The following is a 19,411-nucleotide window of genomic DNA, read 5'->3' as shown; positions in this document are numbered from 1 at the left end:
GACTCAAAGCTTTAGTCAATGATTAAAAAAAAAGTAAAGCTTAAAATATCATTTTTTAAAATAAATGTCCATGCACATATTGCCAGTTAATCTTGCGGACATTTGTTCTCTTACCCTACAGTATGTTTGAACTGTTTGTTCAAGAGGCCAGGGGGCGGAGTCGGATTGAGGGGTGGGGCCTACTTTGACTGTCGATGCTCTATAACTGATGCCAAATCTGAGGATCGTCCCACTCAGCCATGGGTCGTCTCTGGATTCAGTCATGGACCGGAACACTGTGTGTTCTCCTGAGCTGGGTGTGCTTTGGTCAGATAGAGGCAGGACCGTAAGTTTATTTGTCATGTTGATTATTTGTATGTGTTTTTTAAGATACCTATATAATATTGTTACGTGCTTTGTTACTGTTTTAGGCAGTACATGGTCGCCATACCTGCGGTTGTTGAAGCGGGAGCCACAAACAGATTCTGCATCAACCTCATGCAGCCCAACGAGACTCTGCAGATGAGAGTCACTCTACAGTCACATGAGAAAAACACCACCCTCTTCTTAGATACAACGGACATTGATTATCAGAAATGTGTCGACTTCAAGGTCAGAGCTCAAAATTGAAATTTTTAATTTTTTTATTGTTAGAAAAAGCTGTTTCATGCCTATTTTTCATAGGCTCCTGTCGTGGCGGACGAGGCGGTGAAAATGTTGGAGACTGTGGTCCAGGGAAAAACCTTTTACTCCAGAGAAGTGAGGAAAGTCAAGATCAAATCATACAAACCAGTGACGTTCATCCAGACGGACAAGCCGCTGTACCTCCCTGGACAGACAGGTACATGTGCAGCACAGGAATGACAGTGACATAATCCTCCGGAAATGCAAAGCAGTGTGACGGTATATTCAACCCATTCACATTCTATTCAGATTCTCCAACAGAGCTGAAAGTCAGGAGCAAACATTGCTCATCATGCTCTTTTTGATTGAGGTCACAATTTAAAAACAAAAAGATGCTGCAGTAGTTACTCCATTGTTCACAGCATGGTACAACATACTGTAGCACTGGGAAATCAGGTTGGTGAATGTGTGAAGTTTTATAGCTAAAGAGCAACGACAACTTTATAATCCCAGCTTTTCCAGTCACAAAACATGAATATTAACATCCAGACATGACTTTGACACAAAATAACAACATACCGTCGAAGAAGGATGTGCTTATATATATATATATATATATATATATATATATATATATATATATATATATATATATATATATACACACTAGTAGGAGCTGGAGAAGATCGTATTTTGACTGTCTTTGTAAATATTTTCTTTTAGTGCATTTCCGAGTTGTCTCCATGGACATCAAGTTTAGACCCGCTAAACAAATGGTGAGTGACTCGGCTCTTGATCTCTTTAAACTCACTGTAGTCTTCATACCTTACAACACAAGTTACGCAATGCCGAGATCAATACGACTGCCCTGCTGATCCCGAGGTTAATCAAGCTCAGGTTAAAGGTCACCTGAGCGCCCCCGCCCCCTGATCTAAATCTCTGGATCTGTTTACATTCGGCTAAAATCATCATTAAAACTGTGACTGTGCAAATGCAGAAACTCTGATCTCAAACTCTGGTCTCATCAAACCACTACAGTTTCCAACACAAGCCTGATGTGTTAACGCTAACATTGTGTCTCTTTTTCCATTTCAGTACGGCATCATCGAACTGGAGGTAAGACTGGCTTATATCACCCACAGTTTCAATGAGACGGCAGTGTAGAGTTTTGTGTGTGACAGCAAGGATTTTGGAAAGGTCAAAGCAGTACACCCGCAGACATTCAAGACACAAAATTAAACAGAATCACTGCAAGTACTGCTATCTATTTACAGCAGGGCACATTCTCTGCTCCCGTGAAGACGTAGCTCAGACCTTTTAAATACGTTTTTCCTCTCCTGAATGATGAAATTACCAAACATGAACTGAACAGAACATTGGAATAGCAGTGATGTCTTCTTATCCTCCGTCTCATGCATCCTCCGTCTCCTCAACCGATTTATCGTATTCTGACTGAAATCACAATTTTAAGATTGTGAATGCCGCTACTCTTTCACTGTGCAGCCGCTGTGCTGCTCATTTCTCAGCGGTGCTGCGAGAGAGAGCAACGCCACATCAGTCCCAGATGTAAACACAATAAATCTCGAGATCAGGTGCCTCTTTGATAACTATATATGTTGGTCGTGTTACATCACAGGGTCACAGAGACACACACAATTGATGTTGGCCTCAATGGTCAATACATGTTGACTATCAGTAAGAAATGCTCAGAGGGGTTTCCGGGGTTTCAAGATTGGATTGGCCATGTTGACAAGATTACTTGGTCGCCTGACTCCATTCTATAGTCTGAAACTTACTTCAAATGTTCGAATGCAGAATCAAAACTAATGATGATGATAATCATAGTTATAATGTAAACAGCTCTGCAGTTGACTTGGAATATCGCTATCAGTAGTCACTGAAATTCAGGGACTGGTAGTGAAAAACTGTGGATTGGGACATCCTGAGTGCACGCATGGCCTCAAACAGCCTCAAAAATGAGCTCAATTTTAGCTAACCTAAGGACCAAAGACATGATCCATGAAGGAAGAAAAACTAAACGTGAATAATGCAATGGAGCCACATTACCTGCACAAGAGTTGCACTGCTACACAGCACAGGAACAATGAGGCATTTAAGCTGGTGAAGTTTTAATCGATGATTTGCTCAGATATAGCATCATCAGCAGGTCTTGCTCTTGGATACACACAAAAACAAAAAGAAGATAAAAGCAAATCACAACACATATTTTCTCGTCCTATCCAGAAACTGAAGGAATGGAAGTAGAAATGACTATAAAATCCACCGATCAGCATTGTCAGCAGCAAATGTGATGGATGCGGATGTAATACGATGTAGAAATGGAAATGTTAAATGACTTCCTCCCTCAATAAAACAGGACTCCAACCGCAATCGCATTGGCCAGTGGCTGAACCAAACTGCAAGCGGCACAATACTGCAGCTCTCATACGCCTTGAACTCTGAGGCACGTGAAGGTTTCTACCGTCTAGTTGTGAGTACTGCTGACGGGCACAGAACAGAACACAGCTTCAAGGTGGAAAAATATGGTACGTGATATTAAAGCCCTGAATTGATCCGCAAACACTTTCTGACAAATATATTTTGTCTTCAGTTCTGCCGAAATTTGACGTAACGTTAAAAGGATCCGATGAAGTCTCTATCGTTCAGGACAGCTTCAGCTTTGATGTTTGTGGGAAGTAAGAACACTTCTTCTTGGTTCATGGTCGATGTGTGATGTGTGTGGAATACATCTCTTTTGTTTATGTTAAGGTACACATATGGACAACCAGTGCCTGGATCTGCCACGGTGAAAGTGTGTCGCCCTCTGAACCGTTACACGTATTCAGCTCATGATTCAGACCTACTCCATGACATATCTCCACCATGCCACGAGGAGACAAAGCAGGTATAATACCTAACTCTTTATCCATCAAACTTAAAATTCAGAAGTATCAAAATATGACTTCTTAATCGGACATATTCAAGAAGTAGTCTTGTGGGCACAATATGAGAGTCTCAGTTCAAGTGATCGACACAACTTGACCTTAGTACAAGCAAAACCAGTTGTGGTAAAGAATCAAATGTTCTTTCGTCAGTTTTATCTTATAAACCAGTTAACCTTCAGTCATTTGGACTCCTAATATTTATACATCAACAAGCATGAAATGACAAAAACACACAATATTCCACTGATTAAAACACTTCATTTCCATTTCAGACTGACAAGACTGGCTGTGCTTCGTTCACCTTCCAAATGTCAACGTTCACCAAACTGGACCAGAAGGCTGTTCAAGATGATTTTGATATCAGTGCCAAGCTAGAAGAAGAGGGAACAGGCATGAAAAACTGTTGATGTTTTTTCTTTGGAGTTGTGTTTAATTGTCAATATTGCACTGCACGCTTTTCTTCTACAGAAATATCTCGGGAAAAAGGCAAAAGACTAAAAATCTCTTATGCCGTCGGGAAGTTGTCGTTCATTGACACACCGACAATCTTCCACCAAAGGTCGCCTGTTGAGGGAAAAGTAAGTGTTTTTTCACATAAACATTGTTCTCTCTTTTTTTTATTTTCAAAGTGATATCAAGGATTAGTTTCAGCCATGCTTAAAACATTCACTTTAACATTAAAAAAGTGATTAAAATGGGCGCTGTGGCATTTGCACAACTGGTTTCAAAAGATCAAACATCGCACACGGACGCATCATGAGGTTAAACAAAACTTAAAAAAAAAAGCAAACTGAGTCACATGTCCAGATGTCGGCGCAGTTCAGTGTGTAAGTTAGTGGAGCTCTTATGTTCACATAAAAACAGAGAAAGAAATCACACTAATCTTCGGATTGATGATCATGTGAGACAAGTGTATCCAAGTGTGTAATTACAGGCGAATACAAATGTTTGCTGAAAACCAAGCGCAAAGGAAAGTGAGCCCTTTCTTAGTGAGGTGGTGTATTACAGCGCCTTGGTACAGTTTTATTGCTTTTTGTTTGAATGCATTGGAATGAATGTCTAGTTGACAGTTGACAGACGTGTCAACGTGTCAGCGTCAGATGCAGTGCTGGCTTCTGTAATGATGGCAATGGTAAAGTCAGACGACATTTGAAAACAGAATCCAGAGTTTGAATGCAATGATGCAACCAGTCATAATAGCCCTGCTTGATTCATTGAAAATTTTCACATGTCTGTACTCTGTGTCCAATAGGTAAAGGGCGTCTACTACAACAATACCCCCATGGCCAACGTGCCCTTGTACTTGTTTGAGGGTGAAAGGTGGTCTTCACGCCATCTCCAGAATCTCACGACTGACCACGATGGTGTCGCCTCCTTCTCCATCAGCACAGACGACCGCAAACAGGACTTGCACCTCCATGTGAGTCACCAGTCTGACTGATGCTGGTGTTTCTACATTGTTTCACAGGATAGATAGACTTTGATTCCTTATTTAAAAGGTGAACATACAAAATGGTGAATGAAAATATAGATTTAAAGCCCCCACCTTCCTGCTCTTTAATACAGGTCAGCAGCACACCGTCTCTGGACTATCCTGGCTACAGAGTTCCATTCTATGAGTCAGGAGAACAAACTGTGTCCATGTTTCGATCACCTTCCATGGACACAAAATCTGTGAGTTCTCTGGAGGTTCAGAAAAAGAAAGATGATATTCCGTGTGACCAGAACACAGAAATCTCCGTCCACTACACCATCGCTGGAGAAACACAAGGCTCTGCGACTATTGTATACCTGGTGAGTTGACTATTTTCTTTAATGTTAATAAGTAACATTTAAGGCGACTGCATGTGATCTCTACCTTCAGTTTGCTTATGGAATTGTCATCCAACTTCATTGGAATTAGGAAACCAGTATAAAATGTATGAAAAATGTAGGATGATGAAAAAAAAAAAGCCAGCTCCATTTCACAGTCTCACATGAGCATTTAAGATTGAAAAGATAGGAATAAAAAGGTCCAATCATCCACCTTCATCCATCACCGTACAACCTTGGACACCATCCATAGTCTAATGCTTTTGAATTATATCTCTAGAATCTGCCCCCGGCAATTTTCAAATATTGCCATCGTTTTCAATTGTTTGTCAAATGCCTTTATCTCCAGGTGTTAGCCAGAGGAGCCATTGTCATGCAAGGAGCTAAGGCGATTAAGATTCCAAGTGCACCAGGTGAGCAGAGATCAGGTGTACGGTGTATGAGAGTGGACACAACAGTCACGGCCGTGTTCCTGTTGCAGTGGTTAAGGGTGAGATAACTTTCCCGCTGAGCGTGACCGCAGACATGGCCCCTGTCGTCCAAGTTGTGGCTTATACGGTGCTTCCCAGTGAGACGGTGATAGCTGACAGTGAAGACTTCTCCACACAGAAATGCTTCAATAACAAGGTCAGTGAGTATAAAGCTTGGATTCTTTCATGTCGTACATGGTTTGACCACCAATAAAACCGAATCTTTGAGTTGATATACCTCAAATCCAAAACTTAGTCAGGTTTTTTAGCCTGTAAATCTGAGAGTATGACACTGTAACATAAAAAAAAAAGATTGATGTTTGGATGCGCGGGGCGACATGAATTGACATTTGAAGAATGGAACCTTAAGGAGCGCCACCCCTTACCATGGACTCATACCAATCACGTTTTCTGAGTGGCAATAAAACATAATGAATTCAAAATGCACAAATGACTCACACCATACGAGCAACCGCACTGCGCCACTGGAAATAGGATCTAATTCTATTTTTGTGATGCAGTTGAGATGGTCTTTCAAACAGGAAATAAGTTGAGAAAGTGAAAAGAACTTCCAGCAAAATTTCTAAATATTGTTCAAAGACTTTGAATTGCATTTATTAACTTTGAAACATAAACAATACGCATCGGTGCGCAAGCGCCGAGCACCCCACCTCCGCATTGAATGCCGGACAGAGTTGCGGTCCTAAGACTTCACAACACGATTTAAAATGAGTTAGCTGCGCGCTTCTTGGTGTCATGACCGAAACTAAACTTGTGTCATGTATTTTTCCCTGCACCGAGTATTTGTTTGTGTGGTCCAAGTACAGTAGTTGGCACCGTTTACGGTGGATCATCGTGTTTTCATGTCTCACAACATCATTGGTGATTTATGATTGTTTTTGTCTAACAGGCCAATGAGAATAGAACGTATAATATATGTAAATAGAACATATAATAACGTGGAGGTCAGAACTCTCACATGGTAGAGAAAATAAAGAGCAAACAAACCTGCTTGTGGTGGTCCAACTCACACAGTGAACTAAGGTAACAGAAGCATGTAGCTGTCAGTACTATCTCACAGAGAATCACAAATCAAACTTAAGGCACACATATCCGAATGACAAAGTCAGAACACACCAAAACAGGAACGGCAGCGCCAGAGTTAGGTGTGTGCCATTAACAGGTCAAGAATGAAGACATAGTTTAGATTCATGGTGACACAAAATTGTTTGTGGTTATCTATTTAATTTGAATTTTATCTATTTAATTTTTTTTGTCAAAAAAAAAACCTATTGTAAACTATTTTCTTTGCATTGATTTCCAGGCGTCCGTGAAGTTTTCCATGGTTTCACCTTTACCTGGAGAGCAGGGCAGCCTGCAAATGAAGGCCCAACCCCACTCACTCTGTGGTGTGAGCGCTGTTGACCAGAGCGTCCTCATCGAGAGACCCGGGGAGACTTTGGATGCAGACAAGGTCATTTTTCTTTTCAAAATCCCATATATATACTACAGTAAATACTATAATACTACAGTATACACAGTATTACCAGAAGTATTTGGTCAGTATTTGCATATGAACTTAAGTGCCATCCTATTCCTGAGCCATGGGGTTCAATAAGATGTCGGCCCACATTTTGCAGTTATTACAGCTTTAACTCTTCTGGGAAGGCTGTCCACTAGGTTGAGGAGTGTGTTCATAGGAATTTCTGACCATTTGTCCTGAAGAGCATTGGTGAGGTGACACACTGATGTTGGTGGAGAAGGCCTGGCTCTCAGTCTCCTCTCTTATTCATCCCAAAGGTGTTCTATTGGGTTCAGGTCAGGACTCTGTGCAGGCCCTTCAGGTTCATCCTCACCAGACTCTTTATGGACCCTACTTTGAGGGTACTGGAATTGTCCAAAATGTTTTGGTGTCCGAAAGCATTCAAAGTTCCTTTCACTAGAACTAAGGGGCCAAACCCAACTCCTGAAAAACAACTCCCCACCATAATCCCTCCACCACCAAATTTCACACTTGGCACAATGCAGTCTGAAATGTACCGTTTTCCTGGCAACCTCCAAACGAAGACCGGTCCATCAGATTGCCAGATGGAAAAGCGTGATACATCGCTCCAGAGAGGGCGTCTCCTCTGCTCTATAGTCCCGAGGCGGCTGCTTTACACCACTGCATCTGGTGCTTTACATTGCACTAGGTGGCGTATGGCTTGGATGCAGCTGCTCGGCCAAGGAAACCCATTCCATGAAGCTCTCTGCGTACTGTACTTGGGCTAATCCACATCCTCATCAGCTTTTGGAGTCTTTGACCGTTTGTTTCAATATACTGGACTGACAATGCCAATAACCAGTTCTGCTGTTGACATCCAGTCACGCAGATTCTTTTGCATCCTTCTCTCCCGTTTTCAGCTGTTCTATGGTTGAACACGTGTTGGGCATCTAATTCATGTCATTCTACTTTCATTGAAGATCTTCAACTTGTTGCCTCTCACCAAAGCAAGCCACATCCCTTATGAAGTTCAAGACTCTGTGGCCTGTCTACAAGTGAGACCAAAGCGATCCATCATGCCTTTCCCCAACCCAGACAGAGACGATGCTTTCACAGTGTTCCAGGTACCCGGTTAACTCACCTGTCTTGAACACGTTTACGTAACTTTTATCTACTCCATAATTGCATAATTTGTCTGTGGCTGTTCAGAACGTAGGTCTGAAGATGGCAACAAATTTGTTCATCCAAATACCTCCTTGTCTGCTGTTTAAAGGAAGAGAGTATCACCAAGGTCATGGTGAGAAATTTCATTGTTTTATGACAAATGTATTGATTTCTCTTGTTAGCAAACTGCTGCCACATAAAGGCTTGTATCCATGAATTGCTTTTTTGACCTTTTCTCAGGAATTCATATGCGATACCATGCTGCTCCAGATGGTTTGGCGATGGACTTGGAAATGGTTCCTGCAGCTAGTCCGATGGGTTCTATTGGAGCTGCTTTCCCAATCGAAACTGTCCGTACGTTCTTCCCTGAGACATGGATATGGCACTTGGTGGAAGTTGGGTGAGCCTGGTTTTAATCTCAATGTTGGATGATGTGTCTCTGCAAATGTTGTGATATACTTGTTAATGTTATGGGATGTGGAACTCAATGTTATTTGAATTGTATGGTGGATGGGTCCTTATTGTGTGGACAGAACTTAAGTGAAAATAAGGGAATATTCTGGGGAGGTATCCCTTGCACTCTGATAACCATGCCACGAAACAAAACTCTCCAAGTGTGAGTCGTGACTGGAAGCAGGGAAATAATTTAGTCATACAGATTGGGTTGCCAACATGAGAAATACACCTCATAAATGATAAGGTCGACTGGCTGGCCAAGGTGGAAGCTGTCAGTAATTACGTGTACGTTGTGTCTCTGAGATATGAAAGTTTAAATGAAAGCAGGCTCTATAGGCGGTTCATGGGGGCTACATTTATATTGTGTTTTCGTGGTTTTCATGTTTTCATAGTTGTGTAAATCAGCCCGTTATCCCAACAGAGAGTCCGGTAGCGCAGACGTTCCAGTGACAGTCCCAGACACCATCACCACGTGGGAGACAGAGGCTTTCTGCTTGTCACCTGAGGGTTTTGGCCTGGCTCCTCGCGAAAAGTTGACCGTGTTCCAGCCTTTCTTTGTGGAGCTCTCTCTGCCCTACTCCATCATTCGAGGAGAAAACTTCGACCTGAAGGCCACCATCTTCAACTACATGGATAGTTGCATCATGGTAAATATTTCAGATGACATTCACATTTAGTAACAACATTAGTCCATTTAAGCCAACACACATTGTTTCTTAGATTATTCCCTCAATGGGGAACTTTGGGTTGTTACGGCAGGGTAAACCCATAACAGACAAAGCAGCAACACAATCAACACTGTAGAAACAGAAAAATTAACCTCATGTAAAAGAATGAAATAGGCTTGAAAAATGAACAAATAAATATACCAGATAGCATAAAGTCAGGGAGGACATTTCCGCCTAGGGGTGTCAGAGTGGGCGAGAAATCGCACACATAACCTTGGACAGAAATAGGTAACTATAAACTTGTGGTTCTGCGATTGCTGTGAAAAAGAAACATTCCGATTTTGAAAATATTTTAAATCTATTTTGCTGGATTAATATAAAGACCATCACAGACGGAGGTGCTGTTGCAGTGCTACACAGTACATACTGTCTCCTTGTGTTGGTCCATGGTGACAAACGTTGTCGTGATGGAGTAAAGGCAGGCGTCTATTTTTTAAATGTCATGAAAGGTGACTTCATGCACTTTGTTGTCGGACATGACTAACCTCAAAATTCCTCTCATCTTGAACAGATTAGTGCGTATCCTTCACCTTCATTGGAATACACTGTCACTCCATACTTGGGAATCGAGTACACGTCATGTCTTTGTGGCAACGAGCGCAAGACTCTTCGCTGGGCTTTTGCTGCCAACACTTTGGGTAAGTAATAATATGATTCATAAGATCATTGTAATGTGAGTGAAGAAGGGTTTCTTTTTTCCAGGTCTGGGAAAAGGCATGTTTCAACCCTTTGTTGTGTTTCCATAGGACCTGTGAACATCACAGTCACTGCTGAAGCTGTGACTTCCCATACTTCCTGCAACAATGAGATTGTGCCCGAAAAAGGCCGTATTGATGTGGTCACACGGTCCCTCATTGTTAAGGTGAGCATTTTTGAATTGCCATAAACTTGCCCAAAATAGATTTAAAACTCACCTGCGTTGCTTGTTCTCCAGGCTGAGGGAACAGAGATGACGGAGAACTTCAACTATCTCCTCTGCCCCAATGGTCAGTTCACCATTCATGGAACCACCATGTCATGAGAAACTTGACCTTAGTGAAAATATTGACATGATCTGTGAAATAATTTAATGTGGACGACGTCTCATCACATCTTACCATTTGGTGGTCTGAATATAACAAATATATTGAGATATATTTTTTAATTTTTCAGAAAAGCAGTGGCACGAATGTCGAACATAAAGGTTTCATTTTAGAAATGATTTGGTAATCTAAACAATGTGATAAATGATCTATTGGTCATTGTGATGAAATCATTCATGAGTTAAAAAGTCAGTGAATGCAGTATATTGATACAGGTGCACTTTTAATTTGTGTTTTTGTCTGGACAGTATAGAAAAGTACTTGCACCAATTTGCTGGTAATGGACAATGTGAGTAATAATGTTTTTTTTCTGCATTAATAGGAGGTGAACTGAAGGAGAAACTGTCTGTTAAACTTCCTGAGAATGTGATCGAGGGATCTGTTCGGGCCATGGTGTCTGTCCTGGGTAAACTCACTGCTCCTTCAACTCAAAACAATTTTGGAACACATTTATATAGTTGGCAGTATTCCTAAAAAGTCAACTGTCATATGTTTCTTCAATTCTGCACAAGATTTTATTGTGAATGAACAATGAACCTTTATGCGACCAAACTTCTGTCACCTAACAGCAGACTATCAAAGTTAAAGATGACGACCACAAGCTTCATTTCACACAGCTCCTTCTGTGCAGGTGACATCCTGGGCAGGGCGATGCAAAACCTGGATGGTTTGTTGCGGATGCCGTACGGATGTGGGGAGCAGAACATGGCTCTGCTGGCACCAAACATCTACATCCTGCAGTACCTGTCAAACACCCAGCAGCTGAAGCCAGACATCAAGGAAAAAGCCACCAACTTCCTGACCAGCGGTGAGACCAGTTATCTCTGTTGTTGGAGAAGAGAGGGGCACTTAATACTGAGAGCAGGTTGATGTCAGCAATTCGATGTTCTGGTGAACTGTGGTCAAGACTAAGAGAGGAGGAGGATAAATAGGTACTTGTGGTTTTTCATTTGAACACACAGCAGGTTTTTAGCTGGGTGGGCGATCCTTTTGCAGTCGTAGCTTGGCCGGCGTAATCTTGCAGTTAGCTCATAGCTTTTTAATCATATGAGTATTTTGCTGTTTTTTTTTTGTTTTGTTGTTTTTTTTCCTGTTCCCCAGTGGCATGCAGTGAGCTGCGCTGGGGAGTGGTGTGGTTTGCTACATAGCACACTGAGCTTGCTGAATGCAAGCCAAATAGTTTCAAAATTCAAGTGGTTCTATTTATGTCATCAAGAGGCAAGCCTTCATATATATTTAGTTTGAATGAACAAATGTTTAAATGTGTGAAAATGTTATTAATCGGTCAGTCTTGTAAAACAGCTGCCCAGGAGACCCCTGTATCTGAAAGTGTTACTGGGGCAACAGCTACTGCGTTCATCTCTGTCAACGCCTATTTGACTCAGATGTTTGTTTCTATCACTTTTTGTACAAATAGATGTTTGCAGCTTGTTTTTACGAAGCAAGTTGTTGAGTCAGCCGTTGACATGGTGTGTTGGGAGGTGAATGGGCTGAGGGCGGGGCTTTGTAAAATCCTAGCTGAAAGCCTGACACGCACCTGTGGAAATCTTAAAAATAAATAAATCCATTCCAGCATGGGGGACTAATAAACGGCCAGGATGCTTTTTTAGTGTTCGATATATAGTTCCACAAGCAGCTTGATATGCAAGGTGCTGCCGATGAAGCGTCTCAGGATTATCATCCTGACATGACTGGAGATTTCCTCACTTGTAGTCACAGAACAATAGTGTGACTGTTGTTTTTTGTGTTGGGTGGCAGGATACCAGAGGCAACTGAACTACAAGCATCACAACGGTGCATACAGCACCTTTGGCACTGGAACTGGAAATACTTGGTGAGTCTCTCAACATTTATAAAGGCCGTGGTGCCAGAGGCTGTGAGTGAATTGGTGAATTGTCAAGTTCACATGATTCTCTTACTCTTCTCATATCATGGCAACAGATGGTGAGGAATGTAAAATGATGAAGATGAGTTATCAATACTCTCATGAGAAAATTCAGAAGCGATGGTATCTTTCATCAGGTTGACTGCATTTGTGGTGAGATCTTTCGCCAAAGCAAAGTCTTTCGTCTACATCGACCCTCAGAAGATTGAAGAGTCCAAGAATTGGCTGAAGAGCATGCAGAAGGAAAATGGCTGTTTCCAACAGTCTGGAAAACTCTTCAACAACAGGATGAAGGTGCCGTGTCACCGTGCTTGTCAGGTTATGGCAGACTGATGATGTTGGTGTGTTCTCCTCCCAGGGTGGAGTGTCTGATGAAGTGACTCTCAGTGCCTACATTACTGCTGCTTTCCTGGAGATAAATGCCAAAGAGGATGTAAGTGGTCCAGAGTGTGTGTCTGCATGCCTGCATGAATCCTGACCATGCTTTCACTCATGATTTAAAAAGTTATAAAACTTATTTTTCATGGTTTCATGTGCCACAGGAGGAGGCTGTGAAGAAGAGCCTCCTGTGCCTGAGGCAGTCCACCCATGACCACAGCAACACCTACACCACAGCTCTGATGGCTTACGTCTTCACCTTAGCGGGAGACGTCGAGACTCGCAATCTGTTGCTCCAACACCTTGACAAGGTCGCTGTCAGGGAGGGTGAGTGTTTCTCTGGTCATCTTCCACCTGACCTCATGATCTTTCATTTCGTGAGACTCTTTAGTTGGGAGGAAAATAATACTTTTATCAGTCAAGGACGTCAACTGTTCTAGAGGAATCTGGCCTCCTCTTCTGCAGGTGGTTTCCTCCACTGGGAGCAGGATGCCACTGACAAATCATCCTCTCTGTCTGTGGAGATAAGCTCCTACGTGCTGCTGGCCAGACTCAGCTCCTCTCCCTCCGCTGAAGATCTGGGCTACAGCAGCAGCATCGTCAGGTGGCTGACAAGACAGCAGAACTACTATGGAGGTTTCTCCTCCACACAGGTAAAACCAAGAAGCCCTGGTGCGCACGCTTTATCCACACAACCTTTTCCAATGGTCAAGTTGTGTACTGCTCCAAAAACTCTCTGTCAACTGTGATCTAGTTTAAAACCATTCAGGTGTGTGGCTGTAATTCAGAGCATGTCAAACCATGCTGGCTCATGTCTGAAGTGAGAATATTTCTTTTGAGAGCCTCAGACGCTCCTGGCTGAGACTATTGAGAGTATGTTTTCTTGTTGTGCAGGAATGTATTTGAGTGTGTGACATCCTCTCAAGTGGTGTCTCCATGAATGTGTGTTGCAGGACACAGTGGTGGCCCTGCAGGCTCTGGCTCTCTACTCAACACTGGTTTTCAGTCCTGCTGGCTCCAGCTCTGTCACCTTCCAGTCTCCTGGAGGAGACTTGCTCTTTGAGGTGAACCAGGACAACAAGCTGCTTTACCAGGAGAAGATGCTGGAACATTGGTCAGGACAACACAACCTGGTGGTTAAGGGCACAGCCTGTGCGTCTGCCCAGGTACTGTCCCATCTTCTGACTTGATGGCTGTCAAAAACTTGCTTTGAGTTTGAGCTGTTTTCTGTCTGTGTCCCAGCTTGCTGTCCATTACAATGTCCCGACGCCAGTTATCCCTTCCACCTTGAGAGTTTCAGTTGAAGTCTTGGATGAGTCCAACTCACTGAGATCGAAGCTCAAGCTGAGTCTGACGTCGCTGTAAGTGGCCACACCGAGCAGTGACTCTTCAGCAACTTACGGTCCTCTGGTTCCTTCCAGGTATAATGGAGAGCAGAATTCCACCAACATGGTGATCATCGACATCAAATTGCTCTCAGGATTTTCTCCTGCTCCTGAAACTCTGAAGAATGTAAGCAGCAAGCACTTTTAGGTGTTCAATCTTTCCCACCTTCAATTCATGTTGGTATCAAATCTGTCCTCAGCTGAGACAGGCTCTTCTGGTGGACCGTGTGGAGCATGAAGATGACCATGTCCTGATCTACTTGGAGGAGGTAAGGCAGACTCTCACAGGATTTGCTTCTCTCTCCTTGGCTGACTCGTAACTGTGTCATGCTCTGCTTCAACAGCTGCCCAAAGACATTCCCATCCACCACAGCCTGCATATCATACAGGACGTGCCAGTTGAGAACCTGAAGCCAGCAGTCGTGAAGATCTACGACTACTACCAGACAAGTACCAGACTTTTCATTTCAGTTTCATTTCACAATTTGACAATATATCTGGTCTAGAAACCTAGACTATATACTTGTTTCGACTTCATGGGGGCCACAAGTTTGAGATTTAGACAGTACCGTTCAAAGACACACAACGGAGAACAGAGACATATTCAGAGATACGTGCCTGGCTGTCTCATACGTAGATGCCCAAGCAGAGACACTTTAAAGGGGCACACATTTAGGAACAGATGTACAAAGAAGAGGAACTGGTAGGGATGGGTACCTTTCATGTTTGAGCCACTACACTACTGACGGCTGGTACCTATACTTTTGTCTTTTTGTGGTCATAAATATTATGCTTCAGAACGATTATTTATTGTTCAACACATTTATTTTTCATCGCTAAACATATAAAACTTTGGAGTTGTTTCAGAGTATTTCAACATGAAAATCTGTTACGACATGTTTTTTTTCTAATAAGTGCTCAACTTAAACTCAGTGGTGAAGTGCAACCTCTTTGATCACACATGCAGTCACACTGGATAACTAGTGCAATTTCAAATGGCGATCTGACGTCATCTCAAACACAAGGCTTATTCACCTGGAGCATGAGACGATGTAACCCGAGGTGATGGCACACCGTCACTGTCGCCAGGGTTGTAGAAATGAGTTCAACATTTGGGGCAACCAGACATCAATACATGGTTTCAGACATATACAATTGACTGTACTGCAGTACAACAATGATACTTGATTCTTTTTCTCTCTGTCAAACATTTGTTGCCACACACGTGTCATGTAACAAATTCCTAAAGATAAAGTCAACTTTAAGTTACTGCACAAGATATTTTGACTGTCTCATGCTTCCTTATACTAGAAACATTCATTTAATCACAAACCTGTGAAAAGAAACCAAAAGCAACAAACAGTAGGATCAACAGACTCTCACGCAGCTGTGGGAGCACAGGTACAGGGAAAGAACTGTCTCATTGTTGAGGATCAGATTGGGGACTTGAGGTTGCTATCATCCATCAGCTTTCTCATAAACAGCTTTCTTTGTAGGTTTTGACAAAGGAGTTGTGTTATTTATTGATTTACTTCTTTTTTCTTTCAGGTGACGAGTTCAAAACGGAGTATACTTTCAAACGCGGTAATTAAACCACATTGAATATGTTTCTTTCACTGATGCCCCTCCATACCTCCAGGTAAAGTGAAGAATAATCTGTGTTCTTATGCAGGTTAAACATCGGGTCCTCCGCCCCTTTGTGCGACTCCACAGATAAACGCTCTGTAAATGCATTGTGAAATAGTTGGGAAATAAAAATCTGTGTCATCAGTGACAGCGAATTGGACCATTGTTTTGAGTAAATCCTTTGTCCAACCACCACCTTTAACTTCCATACAAGCTCAAGTCACAACACCGGGCATGTGAGTTCCGGAAAAGAGTCCTGAATTCTGATTGTGTTTTGCCTCAGAGGGGAAGATAAAGATGGAGAAACAAGGCTAGAAACTACAAGTTAAACTAGTGAGGGGGTAGAAATGGCAGCGGCTGCAATCACAATGGCCACAGTTAGATGCGCTCTAAAAGCTTGAGCTTGTTGAACAGCAGGAAAAAAAAAACCCTCAGTGGTTTACACACACACACACACACACACACACACACACACACACACACACACACACACACACACACACACACACACACACACACACCCCAACTAACATTGCAACAAGAAACAACTAGCAAATTACCAAAAAAGTGTGCAAGTCCCATGTGATGCCATAAGCTGGAACTAGCAGCTTCTTAAGCTGATCACTGGTTGCAGGAGTGGTTCCAGCTTGGCGCCATTGCTGGAGTGAGGAAGTGACAGGGGAAAACAGGAAATCAACAAAATAAAACACTCAGAAAGGAAAGGTGACATGTATATGCTCACTGGCACCATTAGAACATCCAGCTGTCATGGTTCGGCATAGTAGCGCTTCTGCGTTTCTCCTCTGACACTGAAGCTTTTTCACCTGCATTCTAATGGATCCACCTCCAGTGACGTCACAAAGGCTTGTTTTCGATTTTCACTTTGATTCAACTTGAATTACACGTGCACCGATTTAGTGTTGTATTTCAACAGAACCACTTTCGTGTGCCCACAATTTTTTGAGCGACTTACAAATCACAGAAGTCGCAGTGATCGAGCCACAATAAAAATTCAAAACAAATATTTAGTTATTTTAGGCAAAAGTGAAAAATACTGAAAATGAGATAAACAAAATGCAATTAAACCTCAGCTATTTGTGTTCAATACCACTTGGTTTTGAGTTATGAGGTTCATGGTTAAGATAGAGGATTGAGGATTAAGGTAAGTAATTGGAATTCACCCTACGACAGATGAGGCGTCAGGTGTCTTACCGCTAGATAGATGACCATCTGCACCCAGCAGTTGATGTGCTTTGACATTTCTCTCACATCATCCCACTGATGCTCCCCCAACTGCAACTGCCACAACACCCTGACAACAACACATCTGTGAACACGTGAGTGATCTGTGGGTGTCATCCAATGTACATTGAGGTGGATGCACTTTAACAGCTTCTGGAAGCATCTGGTTGGTGCAGGTTGCGATGAACTGATGGTTCAGGGTGGGTGTACGTCCTCTAGTCACTCATTAGACAACATCTTTGGCCTGCTGGACCTTTGCCTTGCTCCAGAGATTGTCAGACTGAAGCTCCTACGCCAGAACTCCAAATGATCAGGTAAGGCATGGCTGGACAAAGTGTTCCACAAAGGGCTGCAGTGGGTGCAGGTCTTTGTTCCAACCAATCAAGAGGACACTGTCACGAGACGAAGGGACGACGGAGCTAAAGCCATGTATAGGGGACGTGGTGTAGGACCCAAGTGCAAGTGGTTATAGGCACAGGAGGCAGGAGGGAATTATAAATAATATTTAATAATTAAACAAGAAAACAACTGAAAGCGTCACTGAACCGGGAGTTAAATGAGCTAGCTAGCACACAAAACAAGAAGCTGAACAACGAGAACCAGGAGTTACCAAGGGGAACGAGAAGTCCAAAAAACACAGGAGCGAGTGGACACATCACAGGGAACATGGAAACGAAGAACAACACTGGGAACAAATCATGGGAATAAATATAACGGTCTGGCACACGTTGCTGGAGCCCAGGTGTTCTTGTAGACAAGTCATCAGGTTAATCGGCTCCAGCCGTGTGCCAAAGGAACAGAGGGGAAAAAAGCAAAAGCAGGACTGGAATGGTTCCACAATAATGCAGCACAAAGGCCTCGTGGATTGACAAGATGGAGCTGCAGCACTAAACTTTCAGCAACAGCATTTGAGTCTTCATTGTTCATCCATGGTCTTGCAACTCTATGTTTTCCTTCCTCTGCTAATTTTATTGCCAGACAAATGGTGTGCGACTCATCGGCAGCGTCACAACAGTAGCAATACTGGTTTGCTTATTGAAAAAGGATCATCGGGGCGAAGGATTGTTTGCGAATGAAGCCCACAGAGGACAAAGGGCGTTGTTGCAGAATTTCACAAACTTCTCCAAAAAGCTCTGACTGAATTGTATTGTGTTTTATTCAGGTTCTGTATGGAAGCCATTTTGATATTTTATTATTGCAGTTGTGCAACGGAGTCTCATCCATCATGGTCTAGGTGAAAGGGCAGGAACTAGTTCATCTGAAGCTAGCTGTGTAATGTGTCGTGGTTAATACACTGAACTCCATTGAAACCACCTGTGGAAGTGAAGACGACCAAGAGAAACACAAGGTGTGGATTTTACATTTAACAGAGTTACTTATAAATATTAATAAAAATAATTTTCATAAGACACTTGGAACCCCGTACTGGCCTCCCCTGCAGCCACTCTAGTTCAGCAGGTGACTAGGTCTGTAATGTAACTAGGCGTCCACCTTTTACAAAAACAAAAATATGCATATGTATACATATGTAAACAGTTGCTGAAATATTTTGTGGTGATGAATACAACAGAAGTACAAAAGTACAGAAAGAAGGAGCAAAAATGAAAAGAAAATATATACCAATGAATGAAAAGAAATGTTGTAATACAAAAGCTTGACTTTCATATATCTTATTAAGTTGTAAAGAACAACCCTGACTCACTGCGGCTAAAAATGAGTAAATGGATGTGATTTCTTTTTACATTTTTTCAGTCTGCGTCTTATTTAGGCTGGCCAAATGTTACATTTTAAGTAATGTAAATTAAAACTTTTTTTTTTTTTTTTTTTTTTTTTTTTTTTTTTTTTTTTGCTTATTCCACATCAGGATATATTTTGACCAGTATCAACAACAAAGTCATTAACAGAATCCAGAACTGTGTGGGGCACATGGAGGATGAATGAACCTGTTTCAAAACCACACAGTTGTTTCCACTGTCACCCAGTCTGAGCAGTTTCTGTCCCAATGGCATAACATGCAAGTTGATGAATCAAGTTTTATATGTTTTGAATTGAAAAAAATCAGTTTCAGTAAGTTCAAGTTTTCAGAAATGTTTATTGACAAATATTTGACATTTTTCAGTCACTATTTGCATTCTTACCCGACAGTCAATTT

General features: G+C 42.2%; 1 protein-coding gene across 1 annotated transcript; it reads left to right on the top strand.

Annotated features, from left to right (window-relative positions):
- The first annotated feature begins 207 nt into the window (after window positions 1-207).
- LOC128763396 (alpha-2-macroglobulin-P-like) lies at window positions 208-16,165 on the top strand. The gene is made up of 36 exons (XM_053872159.1): window positions 208-325; window positions 411-591; window positions 664-820; window positions 1,327-1,379; window positions 1,699-1,719; window positions 2,981-3,149; window positions 3,215-3,299; window positions 3,373-3,508; window positions 3,821-3,938; window positions 4,017-4,126; window positions 4,801-4,968; window positions 5,115-5,342; window positions 5,710-5,773; window positions 5,842-5,987; window positions 7,155-7,304; window positions 8,294-8,437; window positions 8,523-8,610; window positions 8,718-8,877; window positions 9,355-9,580; window positions 10,173-10,299; window positions 10,408-10,523; window positions 10,596-10,647; window positions 11,066-11,149; window positions 11,375-11,551; window positions 12,502-12,577; window positions 12,766-12,922; window positions 12,987-13,061; window positions 13,171-13,333; window positions 13,472-13,659; window positions 13,960-14,172; window positions 14,249-14,367; window positions 14,428-14,518; window positions 14,592-14,660; window positions 14,736-14,841; window positions 15,940-15,975; window positions 16,064-16,165. The coding sequence occupies exons 1-36, from the start codon at window positions 240-242 to the stop codon at window positions 16,066-16,068; spliced, it is 4,344 nt and encodes a 1,447-aa protein (XP_053728134.1). The 5' UTR covers window positions 208-239; the 3' UTR covers window positions 16,069-16,165.
- Window positions 16,166-19,411: the final 3,246 nt, after the last annotated feature.

This window comes from Synchiropus splendidus, chromosome 8, assembly GCF_027744825.2.
Source record: "Synchiropus splendidus isolate RoL2022-P1 chromosome 8, RoL_Sspl_1.0, whole genome shotgun sequence".
NCBI lineage: Eukaryota > Metazoa > Chordata > Actinopteri > Syngnathiformes > Callionymidae > Synchiropus > Synchiropus splendidus.
Note: the sequence above shows the minus strand (reverse complement) of the source record. Positions and strands in the feature narration are given on the sequence as shown.